This window comes from Euprymna scolopes, chromosome 40, assembly GCF_053919585.1.
Source record: "Euprymna scolopes isolate OS-2025 chromosome 40, ASM5391958v1, whole genome shotgun sequence".
In the NCBI taxonomy this organism is placed as follows: domain Eukaryota; kingdom Metazoa; phylum Mollusca; class Cephalopoda; order Sepiida; family Sepiolidae; genus Euprymna; species Euprymna scolopes.
In genome coordinates, this window is record NC_136521.1 from 16953429 (window position 1) to 16974149 (window position 20721).

The window sequence follows — 20721 nt, forward strand, 5'->3', positions numbered from 1 at the left end:
TAATTATAATTTTTCGTGTTTTTAGCGGTGAGCGGTAATTGCAGGTAAGTTCATCAGTAGCCGAATATAAAGCTTTTTCTAATAAAATATTGTGAATATGAAAAGATAATCGAGGGTTTTTTGTACATAATTCCCGGTGGCAAAAGGCGTTGCTCTCTCTAAGATTGACCATACATATTAGCTACCAAAACTCCTTATATCGCCTAGTTTGCAAGTGATGGCAATAAGGTATCGTACTTCCTCATACGTTGTATTAAAAAAAATTAAAAAGAGTAGAAAAACGTTCATGAGGAATTTTGTTTTTATTTAACAACAAGTAACTGATTTTAATACAATTTGTTTTTATCAAACTGGTCTTTATCATTTGGGCGTGGTCTTTTAATTGGGATCGTCTTTACCAGCAGGAGTTGCAACGGTTCTTAAAATAACCGGCCATCTTTGGGTAGTTGTAGAAGCGGTTGTACAGACCCATCATTCTTGGGTAGTTGCTGAACATGTTCGGGTAGGAATTGTACATCATCTCCATGCAACAGTAGAACATCATGTCACACCACATCATCTGGAAAAAAGAGAAAAGGGAAGTTGTTAAATACATAAACATTTAAAAGAACCCCTTAAGAAAGTAAACAGGTAAAACTTTCAAATACTTCACACACTATCGATCTATCTTTGTTTACATACACGCATGTATATATATATATATATATATATATATATATATATATATATATATATAGCTGAATGTCTGTGTGCCTTGTCACGAATAGGCTCCTATATGGTTGACTATTTTAAAAAACTGATTACATATAGTGATAGATATATCGAGACACAGGAATGGGTATGTTTGATCAGGCAGAACGGTCATTCATTCATCGTTCGCGCCTGGTCCACAAAGTATGGAAATAAAAAAATAAAAAATTAAAATAAAAAACGTTTACAAGTGTTTTTGATATAGATGTACATAATAGTACTTCGATAAGTATTTTCATTTAAATAGGGATGTTATAATAAAATTGTGGGGTCTGCGTTCGCGCCTGGCCTCCATAGAATGGAAATAGGCACAAACTTTAATAAAGACTTTTCATATCTATCTACTTTGATAATTATGTTTCAGTTTGAAGAAATATGGTATAATAAAAATTATGGGGTGTTCGTTCGCTACTGACCTCCATAGAATGGAAATATGCCACAAAGTTTAACAAAGTTTTTTAATATAGATCCACAGGATATTGTGATAAGTGTTTCAGTGTGAACAGGTATGGTATAATAAATTATGGGGTTTATCTATTTTATTTTTACTTTCATCATATTTTGTTTTGGTTTGGATACCCCTTAATTCAACCCAAATTTACAACCCGTCCTTTTCATAACCTATCATACTTTCATAAATCAGAGTCCATTTTCTGTAGGCTGTTTTTGAAACCAGTCAACGACGGGTACTTTTGCTAGTATATATATATATATATATATATATAGAGAGAGAGAGAGAGAGAGAGAGAGAGAGAAAGAGAGAGAGAGAAAGAAAGAGAGAGCGTCATCCAAATACAGTATTGTTTCGGTGATTCACAGCTCATATGTGCGGCTAGACAGGCAACTGCCTCAAGCCAGGATCGAAACCCGACCGCTCAAATGACAGTGCAAAAATGATGGTACCAGTGTTTCACGATGCAACTCTTAACCACAATAAAAGACTAACAGTCCAAACGGACCTAAACGCTAATCTCTTTTAAAAAAAAATCAACGCATATAAAAAGACATATAAAAAAAATAATAATAATAAATGCGTCTTATCATGATTTGAGTTTATAGCAGAGCGCAATAACAAAGCTGCCATTCGTGTATCATGCACTGTTCTTTGTGTAAACAAACGGAGCGTAGGTACTGGACAATATTTGATCATTGTAATATCACATACCTCGCTTAACAGCAGACAGATACTGTAACGGATAAAAGAGGTCGAGTTTTAATCTTGGCTTTAGGTAGTTGCTAGTCTAGCCGCATTGAAAAGCTGTAATACAGCAGAACAGTATATAGATGATTATATATATATATATATATATATATATATATATATATATATATTCTATTAACATAAACGTAGTCAGAAAATTCAAACAAAATTAATGCTGCTATATATTAAACTCAATGCTTGTACGTATTCATGCATGTGTAGTTTGTGCGATGAATATAGAACGGTAAAAACATCTAAAAATATATATATAATATATACTATATATATATAATATAATATATATATAATATATATATATATAATATATAAAACTATAAGCAATGTAAAGTCACACATTTTAAAAAACATGTTTTAATATGAATTTAAATGAGAAAATTTGAAAACTTGAAAATGCTGTGAAATGAAAAAATCATTTTTATTTACATTTTTTATGTTGTTGTTGTTGTTATTGTTGTTATCATTGTTGTTGTTGTTGTTATTGTTGTTGTTGTTGTTGTTATTATTGTTGTTATTGTTGTTGTTATTGTTGTTGTTGTTATTATTATTGTTGTTGTTATTGTTGTTGTTGTTGTTGTTGTTGTTGTTGTTGTTGTTGTTGTTGTTGTTAAATTCGAATTTTTGCCAATAACCTGGCTTTATCAATGAGATGTCAGTCCGATTATCTTTTTTTTCTTCTTCATAATGATGCAATAAGAGGTCGAAGCCTCCCGAAAAGAAAATACGTCTTGTCTTGGTAAGTGTTTAAATCCCTGTGTTGTCGCTGTGTTTAAGCGCGAAATTTAAGCAATGTAAAGTCACACATTTTAGAAAACATATTTTAAATTCATTTAAATGAGAAAATTTTAAAGCATGAAGATGATGTAAAATGATAAAATCTTTTTTATTTACTTTTTTTTAATTACATTTTCACCCCACACAAGGCGCATTGCCACTGTGGTGTAGGGGGCTACTATCAGAGGCAGCAGCTACTGGGGCACTATGTTGGGATTTGGGCAGCAAGATGTCGGTTCACGTTACACTTGAACTTCTGCATGTCAGTACAGTTGGGGAAGCAGGGACCTAGAATGGAATTCCAGAGTCTAGCGGTTCTGGGGAAGAAACTACTGGAGTAGAAAGATCTTCTACATCTAGGGATCTCTACTGTGTGGAGGTGGGATTTAGCTGCCTGTCGGGTTTGTCGAGGGTGTCTACGTCGTGGGGGCACAAGTGTCTGCAGTTCGTCAGAGCATTACCCATTAAAATACTTTTTATGTTGTTAATTGTTTATATATATACACATATTTATATATATATATATATATATATATATATATATATATATATATATATACATGTATGTATGTATGTATGTATTTCAGATTCTTTCAACTATATTAAATGGACGACTGAGAGGTACAGATTATTGATTCTCTTTCACTCCCTGGCAACGTCGAGTCTTTCTTATGAAAATGCGTATGTGTTTAGAATTCTGTTTTCAACATATACAATCATTTATGTGTATTAATCTATATTAATTAGGGTTAGGGTTAGAGTTAGGTTTTGTGTTCAATACCCATTGAAATGCGTGAGAAAATCTATTTATCAACATATTAAAGAAATTTTTTCAAGAGTTCAGTTCTTTGATTTACATAGGCATCACCACTTATCAAGGCTCAGAGGCCACTCGAGGATAAGGGCTAAAAAGTGTACAGTAGTCAATTGGACAATATAGTAATCGTTAGTAATGGAAATTAGGTAAATTTGTTAACTTACGTGGAACGGCTCATCAAGAACTTGTTTACATTAGACTTGAAGGCAACAATACTGTAGTCAGTTGGAAAGCAGGCAAACGGAAGACAGATCAACAGGCGTGCAGTTCAAAGAAAGAAACTTTGTTTATGGAATCTACGTTTAGGTTTAGTCACAGATAAAGAGTGGGGGAATTATTGATAGTGTTTTGAGATAGACGAGTGTTTCTTGTGAAAGTTCTACCAATTATTTAAACCTTTATAATGTAAAATTCATAGAAAAAATCGACAGTCTGCAAATAGTCCGGGGGGAGGTAGCTATTGGTTTTCAGATAAATCTTCTCCCTATATAGAATTTCAGTCGAAGAGGCTGATAAGACGCTTAGTTAAAATGTTTGCATAAGCGGCGGCAATAGCTAATTTTTGCAGATCTTAAATTCAGAACGTGCAGAACTGTTAAGAAAACAACTGGTTAGAACTCGAGATTGAATGCGAATTATATTTAGTGCCAAGCAACTTGACATATTACATTGAAAAAACTTAAAACATCCACAAAACGTATGAAGGTTCTGAATTTTTTAGATGAGGATAGGTAATTAGTATTGCTTGAATTATTTAGCACAGTCGTTAGAATACTTGGAAAAATCAATTGTAAAAGTGGTATACTTCTGAAGGTTGAAATTTATATGTGTGGACGACCGAAAAATGCAATTGCAAATTACTTAGAATCTCTATCCAGTCATGGCTGACGGAACAAGAGCATACTACTTCCGAGAATTAAATTAAGAATTCCGTCCGATATACCGTCCAAATTCCCGAGTCCGACAGAAAATGTCCCGTATTCGACAAGATACACCTGAAGAAGGTCGGAGGTTACATCGACTGAGAACAGTAGTCCAATGAATCAAGATAATACGAATACCGACAAAAAGTAATATAGAGAAGTAGTAAGATTATGTTTAGGTATTTATAGTTTTCTAAGATATGAATATGCCTGGCAAGTCCGCATGAAAGAGGGTGGAAGAATAGGGTTGTAAATAAAGCAGTTGTCGTATAGTTATATAATTGAATCAGGATGTTATCTGGGTAGAAGACGTGAGTTTTAGTAAGTCCTCGAAAATTACTTACACCTAAAAGTACCCTGTGCATGTACACAACCACCATTTGCCCATGCAAGGAGTATTGCTGCTACATCTGAACTGGTCCATCCAACACTAGATATGGTTTCAAAAAGCCGCGCACTACCAAGCAAACTCCAACCTTTCTCCTATCGTCGATATGTTGTACCCTGTGCCTGCTTTACAAATAATTTAATAAAATGTACTCACTCGCCGTAAATACCCTCGACTAACTCGATAAGCAACAAAATCCCATCCATATACTGTGGAGATCCTTAAATGTCAGAAAGCCTTTTACTCCAATAGCTATTTCCCTCTAACTGTAAGAAATTGGAATACCCTCCCGAGTCCCTGGTCCCCTGACTGTACTGACAAGCAGAAGTTGACGTGTTATGTTAAAAGACATCTCGTTGCTCAACTCCCTACATTGTATACCTGCAGATTTGGTCCCCAAATAGTAGCCCTTCCGTCAAATTAGCACTCTGCCTTGTTTGGGATGAACTAACCGTTAAAAATGGTAATTACAGGCGACTGATTCCATCTATCAGATTAACTAATATGGTGCAAATTCTATGAAAATCAAGGTAGTGTTTTACGTGATATAATTGTTGTTAAGCGTAATCTTCAATGTATTTTAAGATATCACCGCTTAAGAACAACATGCGGGTTCTCTGCTAACTAGATTCTTCCATACCATGGCGAAGAAAAAGAGAAAAGAAAAATATATATAAAATTCTGATGATGGCATATATCGTCGACATGCTAATTTTATACAGATAAATATGTATTTATTTTACATAATATTGCGTTCAAATTTAACTTATATGCGCATTTCATACGTATTTTTATAATGAATATATATGCATACATACATACATATATATATATACTTGATATTATTGATTAAGATAGATACTAACTTGATCTCCCATGAACCATTGGTTTCCGCCATTGCGCATGCACAGAGTCCTCTCCATGAAAGGCATGATCCTGTTGAATGTGTTCATGTATCTCCAGTACATGTAGTTCTGAAAGCATAAAATAGACATATTTTGATTATTGTCTTTGATTAAATGCGCATTAGACCATTTCACCATTTGTAGAATTTCGTCAATTTGATTTAAGTAATTTTTACAAAATAAAATGAGACTTACATCGTAATTGCCGCACATGCTGTCACCACCGAATCCCCAGTCGTTCATGTTGTACTGTGGAAAGAAAAAAAAGAAGCATTTAGAAACATTTATTATCAGAATGTATTATATGGACGAAGGAGAAATGTTGAAATTCCATGGTTCAATTAACGAAAATGGAGTTTAGTTTCATCATGTTATCTTTAAAATTCTACTAATACTATTGGTAAAAGGTATTACACGTGAGCTATCTTATACTGCTTTAAGTTAAGTAACCGAATAAACTAAGCGACATGTACTTGAAATGACAGACTATATGTACGATCCTTAACTCACAGTATCTCTTCAATTCTTATTTGTAATATCCCTTTCTTAGGATGAACAATGTAAATAAACTGTTCCATCCATCATTTAAAGTAAGTTGCGACGTGCAACTAAACAATAGGTAGCAATGAAGGTTATTCCTTCGTTAATAATCGCTGTTTTATTTTCAGTTGTCCTTGGCGATTCCTGGTTACATGCGTGCCGAGGTATTTTTCAGGGTTTGTGTTTAACTTTCAAACTCTAAAAAATTGCATTTAGAATCTTTTCAAATAAATAAACAACTCACCCTGAAGTTTCCGTTCTTCCAATGGTAGTATCTCATGTAATCGTGCATGATTTCATAGAAGCAGTCGCTGATGTAGTCACACCTGAACATGTCCATGGGGTTATTGGGGTAGAATTCTACAAATATCAAATCGGAATAGTTATTCTCAAAATAGTCACGTGATAACAAAACTTAATTTTTCAAGTTGGCAATAAAAAAATCCGCAATTTAATTCTTATTCATCGTTTGAAACTATTGAAACAAACTTAATCGATATTAAAAAAGAAGACAATAATCTTTTGCTCACTTTTTTAGTTATTCCATCTATTGGTAAGAAAAGAAGAAACAATCCTTTCGCTTAGTCCCTTCGTTTTGTTTTTATAATAATAATAATAATAATTGTGATTTCGTTTATCAACGTCTCTCTGAAAAGGGAGAGGGTTTATTTCTAGAGGATTTCTCTCAACCCCGGCTCCAAACCAGGAGTTTCAAAGATCAAGGGTTTTGCTAAGGATGTTGGTGGTACCTACAATAGCAGAGGTCTGAACGCCGCCTAAAACATCGGGGATTTTTAGTGTTTTCAATTGTCCTTCCAGACGACTTGATACTACCCCTAGCGTACCAACTACGACCGGGATTATTTGTGTTGAAACCCTGTGCATACGCCTTATCTCCAAGGCCAATGGAGCATAAGTGCTTCACTTCTCGTCCTCTTTTTCTCTCAAGTTCCTGTCCCAGGGTATAGAGAAGTCTACAATCTATCAGTTTTGAGACTTTGTCAATGACGACTAAATCCGAACGATAATGTTCCAATTGCTTGGTCGTTATGACACCTTTGTCCCACCATACCTCTACATTGCCATCCTTACTTTTTTTCACTACATCAAGCACGCCCTCAAACCACTTTCCAGCACACTTGACCTCAACTTTCTTACAGATCTCCCAATATATCCAGAGCCCCATGCGATCGTGTCTTTTGTGGCGCTTTCTCTACACCCTGCTGCGAGGTGCGCAATTTACTCTGCAGCCTTACCACAAATCCGACATTCTGCAGTAACTTCCTATCCTAGAACCACTTTTTTGAACAGTCGTGTTCCTAATGCCTGCTCTTGTGCTGCACAAACAAAAGCTACTGTATTGTTAGCCAGATACCCAGCTCTAAACCATTGCTATAATCTTTCATCAGCCACTTCTGCTACATCCTGGAATAACCTTCCATGAATTTTCTTACTAGCCAGTTCCTCTGCCATACGTTTCATATAATCAGACTTGGTCTCACATACCTCCATTTCATTGGCCACAACCTTAAACATCCACTCCTCACTTCTAACCACATGCTCCTTCAACTACATCTCTGTTCTAACACAATCTTTTACACTTTTCAATCCTCTCCCACCATCTTTCCTCTTTCGATACAGCCTTGCTACGCTACTTCTTATGTGGAATATACCAAACATTGCTAAAACTTATCTTATTTTGATATCCATGGCATACAAATCCTTGTCAGACCATTCTAAAATTCCCGCACTGTATTTTAAAACATTGACTGCCCTTGCTTTCATCGCTTTCATTAGGTTTTCCTCCTTTAAACTTCGCAATTAGTTTCACTCTTCTAAGGTACTCCTTCCTGATTTTCTCTTTCATCTCTCTGTACATGATGCATACACCCTCCAGCACTCCTAAATACGTATACCCTGTATCTTCTATGTCTTTCATAATTTCTTCATTTGGCAGCACTATCCAATTCGAATAAACCTTTACTCCCCTTTTCATCACCAGCACCGCACATTTACTAATCCCAAACTCCATCCCGCTGTCTTCGAAATATGTTCCGACGAGCTCTACTAGTCTCTTCATTTCCTTCTCATCTCCTTGGAATATTCCACGTTTACTGCCAACCTGCTCCAACACCTTTCTGTTTGCTGTCAGCACCGTTTACCATTGAGCTATACTTCTCTCCAAAAGCACTATAAAATTCCCACCAACTTTCATCATCGATAGTGTTTCACGGCTCCATTAATGAGGAACCATGTCGTAAGCCTTTCTGTAATCGATCCATGCTACACTTAAATTCCTCTTCTTCCTCTTTGCATCCTTCATTACTGCCTTATTAATCACTAATAATAATAATAATAGTAATAATAATAATAATGATAATAATAATAATAAGAAGAACAACAACAACTAGCGTGACCTATGGAAATTCCACAGGGTACTGATTCATATGTAATATATTGATGTTAGCATTCTGTAGATGTTCAGCATAAATGGAGACGCTCTGATTTTATTGTAGCTCTTTTTTTTAAAAACTGCAAAAGTATTTATCTAAGTGAACAGGGACGCTCGACGTAGCCCGGTCGTAAAGTACGCTTAAATATAATATTTTAAATCGTACAGATTTCGCATATATTATTATAGAGTAAATGTTCTATCGATCTTTATATATTATACAGTTGTGATTTCAAAAATAAAAAAAAAACATATCCATATGACTTGGGTGCACCAGCTTGAATTGAAATCGAAACAAAAACTTATAAAGAATTCTTGGTAAAATTATTCATGAAAATAAATGGCTTCAGTGCCATCAACTATAACCGAAACCGGAACCAAGACTGATGAAAACAATATATATATATATATATATATATATATATATATATATATATATAAAGTGAACGTGCCTGTCTGTCTGTGTGTCTGTGTACAATTCCCTACGCAATAACTCTGTCAATTCTTAGTCTACAGACTCGAAATTTGATATACAGGGTACTGAGATTTGGAAAAAGATGTGATCGGTTTTCGGCCAGAAATTTGGCTGTTAAGGGGTCAAAGTTCAACGATTTGACCTTTCAGAACTCTACCAAACTCCTCCGACAATTTTAGGTCTAAACACTTGAAATTTTAGATATAGGTTCGTTGGACATGGATCTAACTTAATAACTTGAGTTGAACTCAAAACAATAAATTTTAAGGGGTCATAATAGGGGTCAGAGTTAAAATAAATTAACCCTATTTTTTGTTTTTGCTTAACATACACCTCCAAACACCCGGACAACGCCGGGCTGAAATGCTAGTATATATATATATATATATATATATATATATATATATATATATATATAACTTGAGTACTTTCAGTTATAATCGAAACCGAAAAGAAATTAATGACTTGAGTGCCATCAGCTGTAATCGAAACCGAAATCAAAACTTATGAAGAAAGTGTAGTGTCAATTGTGAAACGTCAGGAAGGATGGAAAGACCAAATAAGATACAATATAAACTTGACCTCTAGTGGTTAAGTTCTAAGAGGTCTGGGATCTTGGGAAGCTGGGGCTTGTTGCAAAGAAAGTTCCAGTGAAAACTAATGGTCGTTGCCAGCGAGAAGTCAGTGTCAACCGGCTGTTTCGATGATACAGATTTGTTTGCAAAGCTTAGTAAAATAGGTGGAAAGTATTGGAAGCCTGGCGAAACTTGTAGTCACGAAAATGAATTGGTTGTTGTCAGTGAGCAATCTCTGATGAAGACTGGTGTTAGAATTCCTAAAGAGTACTATTAATAATAATAATAACACTATCATGATAGTAAAAAATAATAACAACAATCATAATAACAACAATAATGATAATAATAACAATAATAACAATAGCGATAATAACAACAATAATAACAATAAGAAGAATAGCGATAATAACAACAATAATAACAATAACGATAATATCAATAATAATATCAATAATAATAATAACAATAATGATGATGATAATAACAAAAATGATAATTATATTAATAATAACACTAATGATAATAGCAATAATAATAATATTAATAACACAACAACAATAATAAGGCAATAAAAATTACTTTACAATATTTTATCTGCATTATGAAGATGGCATTGTAATCAAGAATTTGTTGTTTGGTTGTTTTTGTTTTACGGCATATCAACCCTTTTCAGATTATTTAATGCCGAATCTAGTTATTTTGAAGAAACATTTTTTAATAGAATTTATATTTTTTTGTTGTTGTTTTTTTCAAGTCTGACTCTATTTAACCCATAGTTGGGACCCTAACACGTACTAGCACTCCGGGTCAGAGTGGACCTGCGAGCAATGGCAATTAACGGGGTGGCTCCACACTCCGCAAAGCCCGCAAGCTGGGGCCTCACCATCGGATATAGTTTAAGGTCAGATTCAGGACCACAAGAATTTGTTAAATTGAACAAATAGTTACGTGAACTAAATTGCTATAGTAATAGGCATAACATATTCGCGAGAAAAATATATGACAGAACAACATTTACTTACTGAATTCACGGGCCATGTACCTGCAAATGGCCATTGTCTCAGGCATCATGTAACCATTGTCCATCTGCAGACAGGGGAGGTAATTACAAGGGAAATCTGTAATGAATAATAACATGCTAAAGTATTATCAAATTCACAAGCGTCTGTTACAAATTAGTCACGATATAACCGTACAGTCTAAATAACGATCAATATTGTTTGAAACAAACAATGCAAATTAGATCGCCGTTAGTTAACGCAGATCATGTATTTGTGTATATAAATATACTTATCTCCGTTTTATATGACTGCCTACGTGGATCCTATACGTAATTCGTAAGTAATTGCACTTTGTACCGAAAAGGTTAAACATTTCATTCATATCAATTTGTAACGTTTACATTTTTTTTCAACGGTTCAGATTAACCTTTTATAACACTTTACTGGACCCAACACGTTGTAGATGAAAGTCTATCAAAGAAACAGATGAAAGGAAAATCGAAAAAAAAATCTGACTAAACATCTTTTTGAACAAAACGCATTTATTCTTGGTATTTCTAACAACTCACTGCATCTTTTTTTAAACATTTGTTTTTAAGAGCCTCTCGTTACCCACGTGATGCTCACTGTTATTTTCCCGCCGTGTCTCGAACCGTTGCTTTCTCGTCCTTCTCCAGTCACCTGTCAGACACATACTTCTCTGAACCCCGATTTTCCATTCACGTGCGTCATTCTGTGTCTGCCGTGACGTCACTTCCCGCAGCCGATTTGGTCATTTTCATATGGTAATCATTTGTATGCATTATGTATTTGCATGCATTAGTCATTTGTATATGTTATTTGTTATTTGCATATGTTAGTTGTTATTTGCATATGTTATTTGTTATTTGCATATGTTAGTTGCCATACGGCTGCTGCTGTTGCTGCTGCTGCTGCTGCTCACAGACTTAGCGGCTTGGTTACAGATTTTCTTATTCATAATCAATTAATACAGAAATTTAAAAAAAATTGAATTACCTTCTTTATCTGTAACTCTTTAAATATATATTTTTTTTATTTATAACGGTAATTATCCTGCTTAGAAGGAAGTTGATTCAGTAATGGATATGAAATTGTAGATTTAATATTTAATGGTTTTGTCTATAATTAGGAGAAATGTAATAGATATTTCTACAGAGAAATTTAAATGGAAACTCAAGAATAAAATTGAATATTAAAAAAATCCGTATGAAATGAAACTAAGAATGGTTACAAACCAGAGAAAGTGTTCATCGTTCTCAAACACTAACAAACAGTTTCTTAATGCAATTGAATAGTAAAAAAAAAATCACTTAAAATTGCTTGTAAATAGATTTTACAATATTACATGTGTGGAGTAAATATATCATTGGGAAATTTCTATTAAAAAATTGAAGGATTTTAGCCATTTCTTGCCAGATTTCATAGAGAAATTCATGTACTTAATATAATTTGTTCTTAAACACGTGCATTCATAATGAGTTAATTAAAAAACGTAATTACTAATAATGGAGGCAAATTGTATTCCTCATTGTCCCTGATTCTTTAAAAACAATTATATATTGCATTGTGTGTGTGTTTTTTTGTTGTTTTTTTATACGCATGGGTATCGATCCTCAGTTTCGTTAAACATGTTCTTACTATTAACAACTTGTGAAGATATCTCGAAAAATTAAGTTATAGGAAAGCCTTTAAAAAATATCTTAGTGACCCCTGATGATTGAAACTACTTTTTGATCTACGGCCCCACCGTCAAACCCACGGTTCGAATTCTTATAATGCAGAGCCAACCCTCTTTTCTTTAGAAGAGAAAAAAAAAGCATGTTTTCAACACGCGAAAAAGGTCGCAGGTTGCAGCGACCGAAACATTATGCTAATAACACTCAAGATGAGTATAATAGTCTGATTAATCAACATTGCACAAGCATTCACATCTCATCTAAAACGTTCAAAATAACAATCATATATGTTACAATAAGAATTTATGAAAATGTATCAAAATTTCTTTTTTTTGGTATTTGAAAAAAATATTGTTCATGAAAGAACTGAGAAAAATGTTTCGTATGTCATTTTTAATTGTTTTAAATTCATTAAATGTTGGCCTTGGTGTGATTAAATGTGATAACAAAAAAAAAACAAGATACCCTTCAATTCATTGATAAAAGACGTGAAAAAATGCATGCTTTTTCGACTATAAAAACACCACGCACTTCGTAGTGTTCAACAATTATTAAACGCATTTAAGACTAACTAACCACAATGGTTAAACAAAAACAGTAATTAAACAATAGCTTTTTTATAACGATAATAGCAGAGGAGTTATTGTAATAAATATTTTCTAATGAGAATGAAAAGAGATTAGAGACCAGTCGAGCATTATAATGGGTTGAGCTAGCAATTTTTCGCAAAATATTATTAATTTTAATTAGCGTGTGGACGATTAATCGGAATCGGAATCGGGAATCGGAAAAATTGGAAGATTAAGGAGTATCAGAATCAGTATCGGAATCGGAAAAATTGATGCCTGTTTTCTGATGCCAAAACGATTCTTTTAATTGTCTTTTTTATATTTGATTTTTTTTAAACCAAAATTTTCCATTGCTGGTAATAACAATGAAAAAATAAATATAAATTGTAAATTGCCAGTAAAAAAAAAAAATCAATAGATCATCTGCCACAAGTGTATTTTGCCGTTTAGGAAAATATCTGCATATTTAATTTTTTTACGAAAATCGGGAGCTATAACAACTCTATAGTTAAATAATTAGAGATTTACAAGAACCAGAATCGGTAATTGTATCGGAATCACTAATCGGTAATTGTATCGGAATTGGAAAAAAAACTATTGGAATCGTCCCATCCTATATTTTTTATTTATATTAAAAAACCTGCTCTATAATATTTTTATATTCATGGATAAAATAATTATTTCATTTCATTAAAACGCTTAAAATCATATAAAGCGTACGTCAAAATAAAGTTTAAGTCGTACTTAAAGTGATCTAACCTTTGAGTTCTGACTCAACACGCACTACAAGTTCCTTTGATTAAACAGCTGATATATTTATACAGTTACCAATCAAAGTACTGACCAAGCTCCAATTTCATTTTTATTCTAATATTCACGCTTTTGCATCGAATTCCCCTGACTAAAACCCGAATATAAAGTTTCGCATAGGTTTGAATAACCTATAAACGAAGTTTCATAAAGTCTGTAAACCAAAAACTGATAGAGGAGTTTGGTAGACAAAATTTTAAAACAAATATATATACGCATACATAAATATATATAGAAAGAGGTGTATATTTACTGTAAGTTTTTTACGCAAATATTACGTAAGTATAAATTATGTAGAATATCTGCATGAATATAATTACACGTAATAGTTAACTATAGACATTTTGCTAGTGAATGCAATTCCATAACCCATATATAACAAAGTTATATTTTCTTTTTAAATAAACGGAAAAAGTATTTTTAATATGCATATAAATAGACAAAAAAAATTTATAGGAGTAAATTATTAGGCGGGACATATAATTCTATGTGGTGTTAGTCAATCAGAAGAAAAATGAAATCTGTGTCTATTTTACGTGTTAAATTTATATTTTTATTAGATGATTAGCTAGATTAGGAAAGTTATAAAAACGAATTAATGTCAGCATTAGTTAGAGTGGGAAAGTGTGTTCGCAGCAGACTTTGTTTGTACTTTATGTTCACCCCCAAACAAAGCATATTACATCTTGGAGGTAAGAATCTAGAATTTGAAACTATCTTTACATGGATATTATGCAAGGAGGTGAGCAATAAGATGGCTGTTAATATTCCAAGGAAACGATTGCTTGATAGTTCAATGACTGAAGCCGGAAACGGACAGAGAATTCCAAATTTTACTAGTTAAAGTAGAATTTTTTCTGAGAACCTCTACTGTGAACGACGTTTTTTTTAGTACTTGTAAGTTTGGCTAGGGTTTTTTTATGTGGCGGAGGTAAAATTACTGCGAGTTTGTCCGATCACATTTTATTATAGCTATTGTAAACAAGGGCTACAATATCCCGGTGATGGAATAGTGGTTGGGACTTGGTTGATAGTGTGGGATCTATTAAGTTCGTGACCCTGCTTATGCCCTAGTGACGATGGTGAGTTCTTTCTATGTTAGCAGTTGATCTTGAAGTTTTATTATAGATTGCGGCAAAAAAAAATGGTGTCTTTCTTTCTGTTAAGACTCAACTATTGCCATTCAATCGCAGGTGTACCAATTTTATTCCTGAGATTCTTATTGATGACTCTGCTCTCGACGAGAAATCAACTCTAAAAGTTTTTGGTCTTTCTTTCCCATCAAATCTTTCTTCGAGTCCATATATTAAATCCAATGCTCTTCCTGATTCTCATAAAATCGGTTCTTACTATCGCTCTAAACACTTTTTCACACCCGAGACGATTCTCTATCTCTACAAATTTACTATCACACCATGTATGGAGTACTCCTGTCATATTTGAGCTGGTGAATATGTTACTCATTCGAAGACTCTTGATAAATTGCAGAAATGTATCTGTGATTTGATTAGTCATACTCCTTTTTTCTTTACTGCAATCGTTCTCTCACATACGTGATATTGGTAGTCTCAGTCTTTTCTACAAATATTATTATGACATGTAATCCTAATAATGGTCTGATATATTCCCTGCATTTGACTTGTTGCTCTAGAGGCGTCGATAAATTAATTGTTTTAATACCTCATTGTACCTATTTACTATGCCTCCCCACGGGACAGAGTTAGACACCAGGGTCGTTTTTTAACGTGGAGAAAAGGTACAAAAATAAAAATTGTCTCAGTCGTGAAGGATTTCTCCTCCACCGAAAGAGAACAAGAAAATGAAGTGCAGCATCTGAAGAACAGATGGTATTTATTTGCTCCCCCACCGAGCAAATTAGGCACAAGGCCGATTTTTAATGTGAGGAGTGAAGGGAGGGGGAAGGGGAAAAGGGGACCAGCTCCCGAGAGGTGGGAAATGGGAGCTGGTTAAAGGTCAAGCATGTGGGGTTGCCCCCACATCTGGTCTTTGCTAGTCATAGCTAGTCATAGCTTGCAGTATCTGCCGGAACAGATGGTATTTATTTGCTCCCCCACTGAGCAAATTAGGCACAAGGCCGTTTTTAATGTGAGGTAAAAACCAGCTCCCCTAAAAGGGGTCACTCTGGTTACCAAAAATAATAATTGTCCCAGTATAGAGGGTTTCCCCTCCATTGACTGGTACAAATTATCTTAAGTGCAGTATCTGCCGGAACAGATGCTACACTTTGATCTTGTCCCGAAGGCCAAGAAGGTTTAATACCTCATTGTAATACAAACACCCATTCCAGTAGCCTCTTTCCAATTACTGCAAATGTGTGGAATTCTCTTCCCATTCATTGCTTTCCTTCTTTTCAAGACTAAGGTCAATAGCTATCTCCTGATTTTGCAATAATTATCTTTTGTTCTTGTTAGCTCCTTGCACCAATTGGCTTCATGTTCTGTCTCGAATCGGTATCCATGAGAAAGAGACTACGTTTTATCGAAAACTAGCAACATTAATTACTATTGAAAAGGAGGATTTGTAATATTGTTTACTTGTATGCAAATTGATAATTCGCTGCAATCCAATTACCGTCGTAATAAAGATTCCAAAGCTTGGAAAGATTTTATCATTTTTGTTTCACGTAAAATGTGTTTCCGTCGTTTATACTTTGGGTTGCCTAAACTGTCTTATTTCTTCATTCGTTACTACGTCGTATGAAAAATGCGACAAAACAGCAGAGGATATACCACATGTTTACCTATCTTTTAAAACCAATGCTCAGCACCGCTTAACTTCATCTGTCCAACGAAAATCTTTCTTTCAACATGATACATTTTTATAGAATAGATCCAAATGATTGATAAAACCTTTACATTGAAACATAACTCACCATTCCTGCAACGATCCCAGTCGGAGAATTCGTATCTCTTGTCCATGTATTTGACACCAGCCATATGGAACATCATACGCATGCACTCGGCACGGCCGCGGCCATTGAAGTAATGGAGGGTGTAGTTAGGCATGATAAAGTGGTTTTCGGTCTTTGACTACCAAAGCGAGCAAGAACTGTTGTTGTTCGAGAAACTGTAAGTCTTCTCTGAGGTCGAGGAGACAGATAAGACTCGTATTTATACTCTCAAGCTAATTAAGTTGTTAGCGGTAATGAACAAATAGACGATTACCTGCCCAAGGACGCCCATTCAATATTCCCCACTTGACGGAACTTAATTTTCCTTCGTTCTTAGATATCTAAGAGTACAAATTCTTGAGAATAATTCCAGATGTTTTTTTTTCCTGTTTCAATGCACTTTTTTCTTTGTTTATTTATCCTGGAAACAATCGCACGCATGTAACGTTAACTTTTTAATAATATTCTCGTCAGCCAGTGAAGAGTAAACACTAATTGTTGAGAGATCTTTAGAATATGATTTGAAAGAATATTATCGTGTGTTCCAATCTTATGAATGAAGCTACAATAGCTGCCCATTTAATTAATGAAGTCATTTTCTTCATGACACAATCTGAGTACTTTAAGGCTTTTTCAATCGGTCATGGGTGCTTATTAGGCGGTAAACGCCCCCATTCCTACAGAGAAATAACCTTGCGTTGTGTTTTGTCGTTGTTAGAATATAAGTAAATAATCTGTGACTTGAATTATTGAGCTGAATTAGAGTAAATGAATCGCATCTAGGTTGAAAGTGAGAATTAACGAAAATGGCTTAAGAAACGTGGAAAAACTCCAGATAACAATGACAATACTAGATTTATCTTACGTTATGTTTAAATATACAAGACAATAATGTTGCTTACGGGTTATTGACTTTTATTATTTTTTTGTGTGAGAAATAAACCCATAAGAATTTGAAAGTTTGGATAAAATTAATAAATAATTTTATGATTTCAAACATCCCTTAGCGTGATTGGTTAGTTTTGTTTTACGACTTATTAACTTGCATATAACATTTAAAACTGACGGAAATTAAAAAAATAAATGAATAGGATATTAACTACGTTTCTGAATTTTTTGAGAGGAGGATTTGTTTGTCATATTATTTAGATTTTTCGGACTACTATTCTCAATCAATTGTAAAAGTGATATTCTCCTAAAAGCTGAAGGTTACATTCTCGGTGAGAGTGGCCGAAAATACAATTACAAATAACTTAGGACCTCTACCCGGTCATGGCTGATAGAACGAGAACATGGTACCTCCGTGAAGTAAATAAATTTGAATTCTGTCCAACTTTCCGAGTTTGGCAGAAACATTTCCGATTTCGACAAGATACACCTAAAGAAGGATCGACCGAAACGTTATGAAAATGACACTTAATATGAAAACAGTTAGAAGAATCCAAATAATACGAAAATGATAATCGTTTGTAATTATTTTTTGAAAGAAAAATATAATGCTGCCAAATTCTTTGATGACTCACAAGCAAGTTTCTTGCCTTTATTAAAAAAGTTATTGAATTAATAATAATAAATTGTACCAAGGTTGGATCTAAGAATCACGGTAAAATTGACTTCAGAAATTTGAACAACTCTTGAAATAACAATGACTGTATAAATATTATCTTCTTTAAATTATATATATCATCATATATTACTTATGTTGACAAATAATGTCCTCATCTGGAATATATCTCGTGGAGAAGAATTCGTTCTAAACTACAATATAATTTCATTATTTGGAACGTCCATTGGAGTGATTAGTTTGGTTTGTTTTATGGCGTATTAACCTGAACATTTCGTTTAATGACGACAGAATTTAAAAAGATATCTTCTATAATATATATCTCTCCTGTTTGTTTAAATGTATGTATGTATGTATGTACGTGTGTTTTGCAAAAACTTTGGGCAGAGGCGACAGATTTTCATAAGATCAGTGTTGTTTTTAAGCTTTGGACGACAAATATCGAAAAATTGGCTAAAAGCATTAACTATTTCACCCTCAACTGGTCATATTTCTACAGAGATGATTCGCTTTTTACGCCTATATTTTTGGAAACCATCCCCTCTTTCCGATTGACTAGCTTTAATTTAAATATTTGTCACTGCCGGGTTGGCGATTGGCGCAGCAGCAAAGACATCAGGGTTTTTTTCTTTGGCGGGGGGGGGGGGTCATGTTGTTTTCCTCCTTCACTGTACGTGTTCGAGCATGCATGCCTACTACCACTTTTATTGTATATGGGGGCTTCACATACACATCCACATCAAAAGACCCGGGCATGTAAATATATAAATTATGATGATTTCCCACGGCATTCTTTCGAGAAATATAGTTTGGAGAAAGGAACTGATATAGTAATTGTCTGTATTTTTTTTTTTGTATTTTTGAGATGAGGTGTTTTCATTGATTGAGATTGTCGGACTGACTTCCTCATCTTGGTTGTTATCGTCACAACGTTTCGGCAGTTTTGCCCTCCGGCCTTCATCTGGTGTCTTGCATCGAACTGGAGAACCGTTTGTTAGGAGTCTCGAACCCAACCCTTTATTATTATTACGGGGGTACCGTGTTCGGACTCCAGCTAGGCTCTGGGACATAGTTGCTGATTCTCTGTTTTGAATTTTACTTTTTACAGGATTGAACTCAGCACCTTTGGGTAACTGTAAACTTTGATACAACGTCTAGGACCACTCGGCCATATGTCACTAGGACAATTCTTAGTTGGTTTTTGTTAATGTTAAACCTATGTTGTTATTCAAGGTTTTCTCTTTCTATTACAGGTGTACAAATTGCATTCAGCTCTATGCTTGGTTTGCTCAGTAGGTTGTTATGTCCGAGCATGTGAGCTGTTTCTTTAAGTTTTCTTACTTTTCAGTGGGTCTCTCTGTTTATTATTTTTACTTCATCCCATTGGGGGCGATGGTCCTCCCTCTCCATCCAGATATGGTTGGCTATACCCGATTTTTCGTCTCCCCTTTAGTTACCGCTTTTCGGTGTTCTTCCGCCCTTACTTTAAGGGGGCGCCATGTTTCACCCTTGTAAACCTTTCTAGAACTGCATGGGATGGAGTATATGCAGTTTTTGGCCATGTTCTCCTCCACTCGTACCAGGTGTCGTCTGAGTGTTGAATACAGTCCTGATGTTGTAGGGGACACATATTCTCTGAATCTATTCGGAGATGCCTCGTATTTATGGTAGGCAGACCGTTGGAGGTTTTTGGGATTCATTCTCCTCTCTTATACTATTAACACGTCTGATGGATATATGCTATCGCGGTAGTTGTTACGACGGAGGGTATTTTTCAACCTGATCATTTCTTGGTGGTATGTATGGTATCGCTACTTATTGTCTCTGCTCGATGTTGTAAACAGCGTGCGATTCCATGTTTGATACTGTATGGGTTATGGGAGTTGAAGTAAAGGTATTGTCCGGTGAAGGTAGGCTTGCGATATACGGATGTTTTAAACCCATGCTCTGTGCGTGATATGAGTATATCAAGGAAGGCCAGTTGGTTATCTTTTTCTTTCTCCATTGTGAACTGTATCGATGGTCTTATTGAGTTCATATGGTCTAGGAGAGCCTGGATGTCTTCCTGATGGGGCCAGGGTATGAAAGTGTCATCAACGTATCTTATCCACATGGTTGGCTTTAAGGGGGCTGAACCTAAGGCCATGTCTTCGAAGTATTCCATATATATGTTCACCATCTCTGGTGATAATGGCGAGCCCATAGCTAGCCCCTCCTCTTGTCGATATAGGTCAGTACCAATTCTGAAGTAGGTTGTTTCTATGCAGAATGTCAGTATTTTCATTAAGTTTGGCGCTCTTCTATGGAGAGGTCTGCAGCTAGTTTGTATTGAATTACTGCTAGTGCCT

At 34.6% G+C, this 20721-nt stretch overlaps 1 protein-coding gene across 1 annotated transcript; it reads right to left on the minus strand.

Moving 5' to 3' along the window:
- Window positions 1-394: 394 nt before the first annotated feature.
- LOC145265321 (S-crystallin SL20-1-like) lies at window positions 395-16924 on the minus strand. The gene is made up of 6 exons (XM_080121092.1): window positions 16792-16924; window positions 10844-10939; window positions 6561-6676; window positions 5972-6025; window positions 5738-5845; window positions 395-559 (listed from the first exon to the last, which is right to left on the minus strand). The coding sequence occupies exons 1-6, from the start codon at window positions 16922-16924 to the stop codon at window positions 395-397; spliced, it is 672 nt and encodes a 223-aa protein (XP_079977218.1).
- Between the last annotated feature and the right edge of the window lie 3797 nt (window positions 16925-20721).

Bases quoted from the DNA above. Each gene is read 5' to 3' on its own strand.
- LOC145265321 (XM_080121092.1), bottom strand. From the start codon at position 16,924: ATGCCTAACTACACCCTCCATTACTTCAATGGCCGCGGCCGTGCCGAG. The intron at 5,846-5,971 runs GTAAGTCTCATT...TTATGCTTTCAG, and splicing joins GCATGTGCGGCAATTACGAT to AACTACATGTACTGGAGATA. The intron at 560-5,737 runs GTTAGTATCTAT...TCTTTTTTCCAG, and splicing joins AATGGTTCATGGGAGATCAA to ATGATGTGGTGTGACATGAT.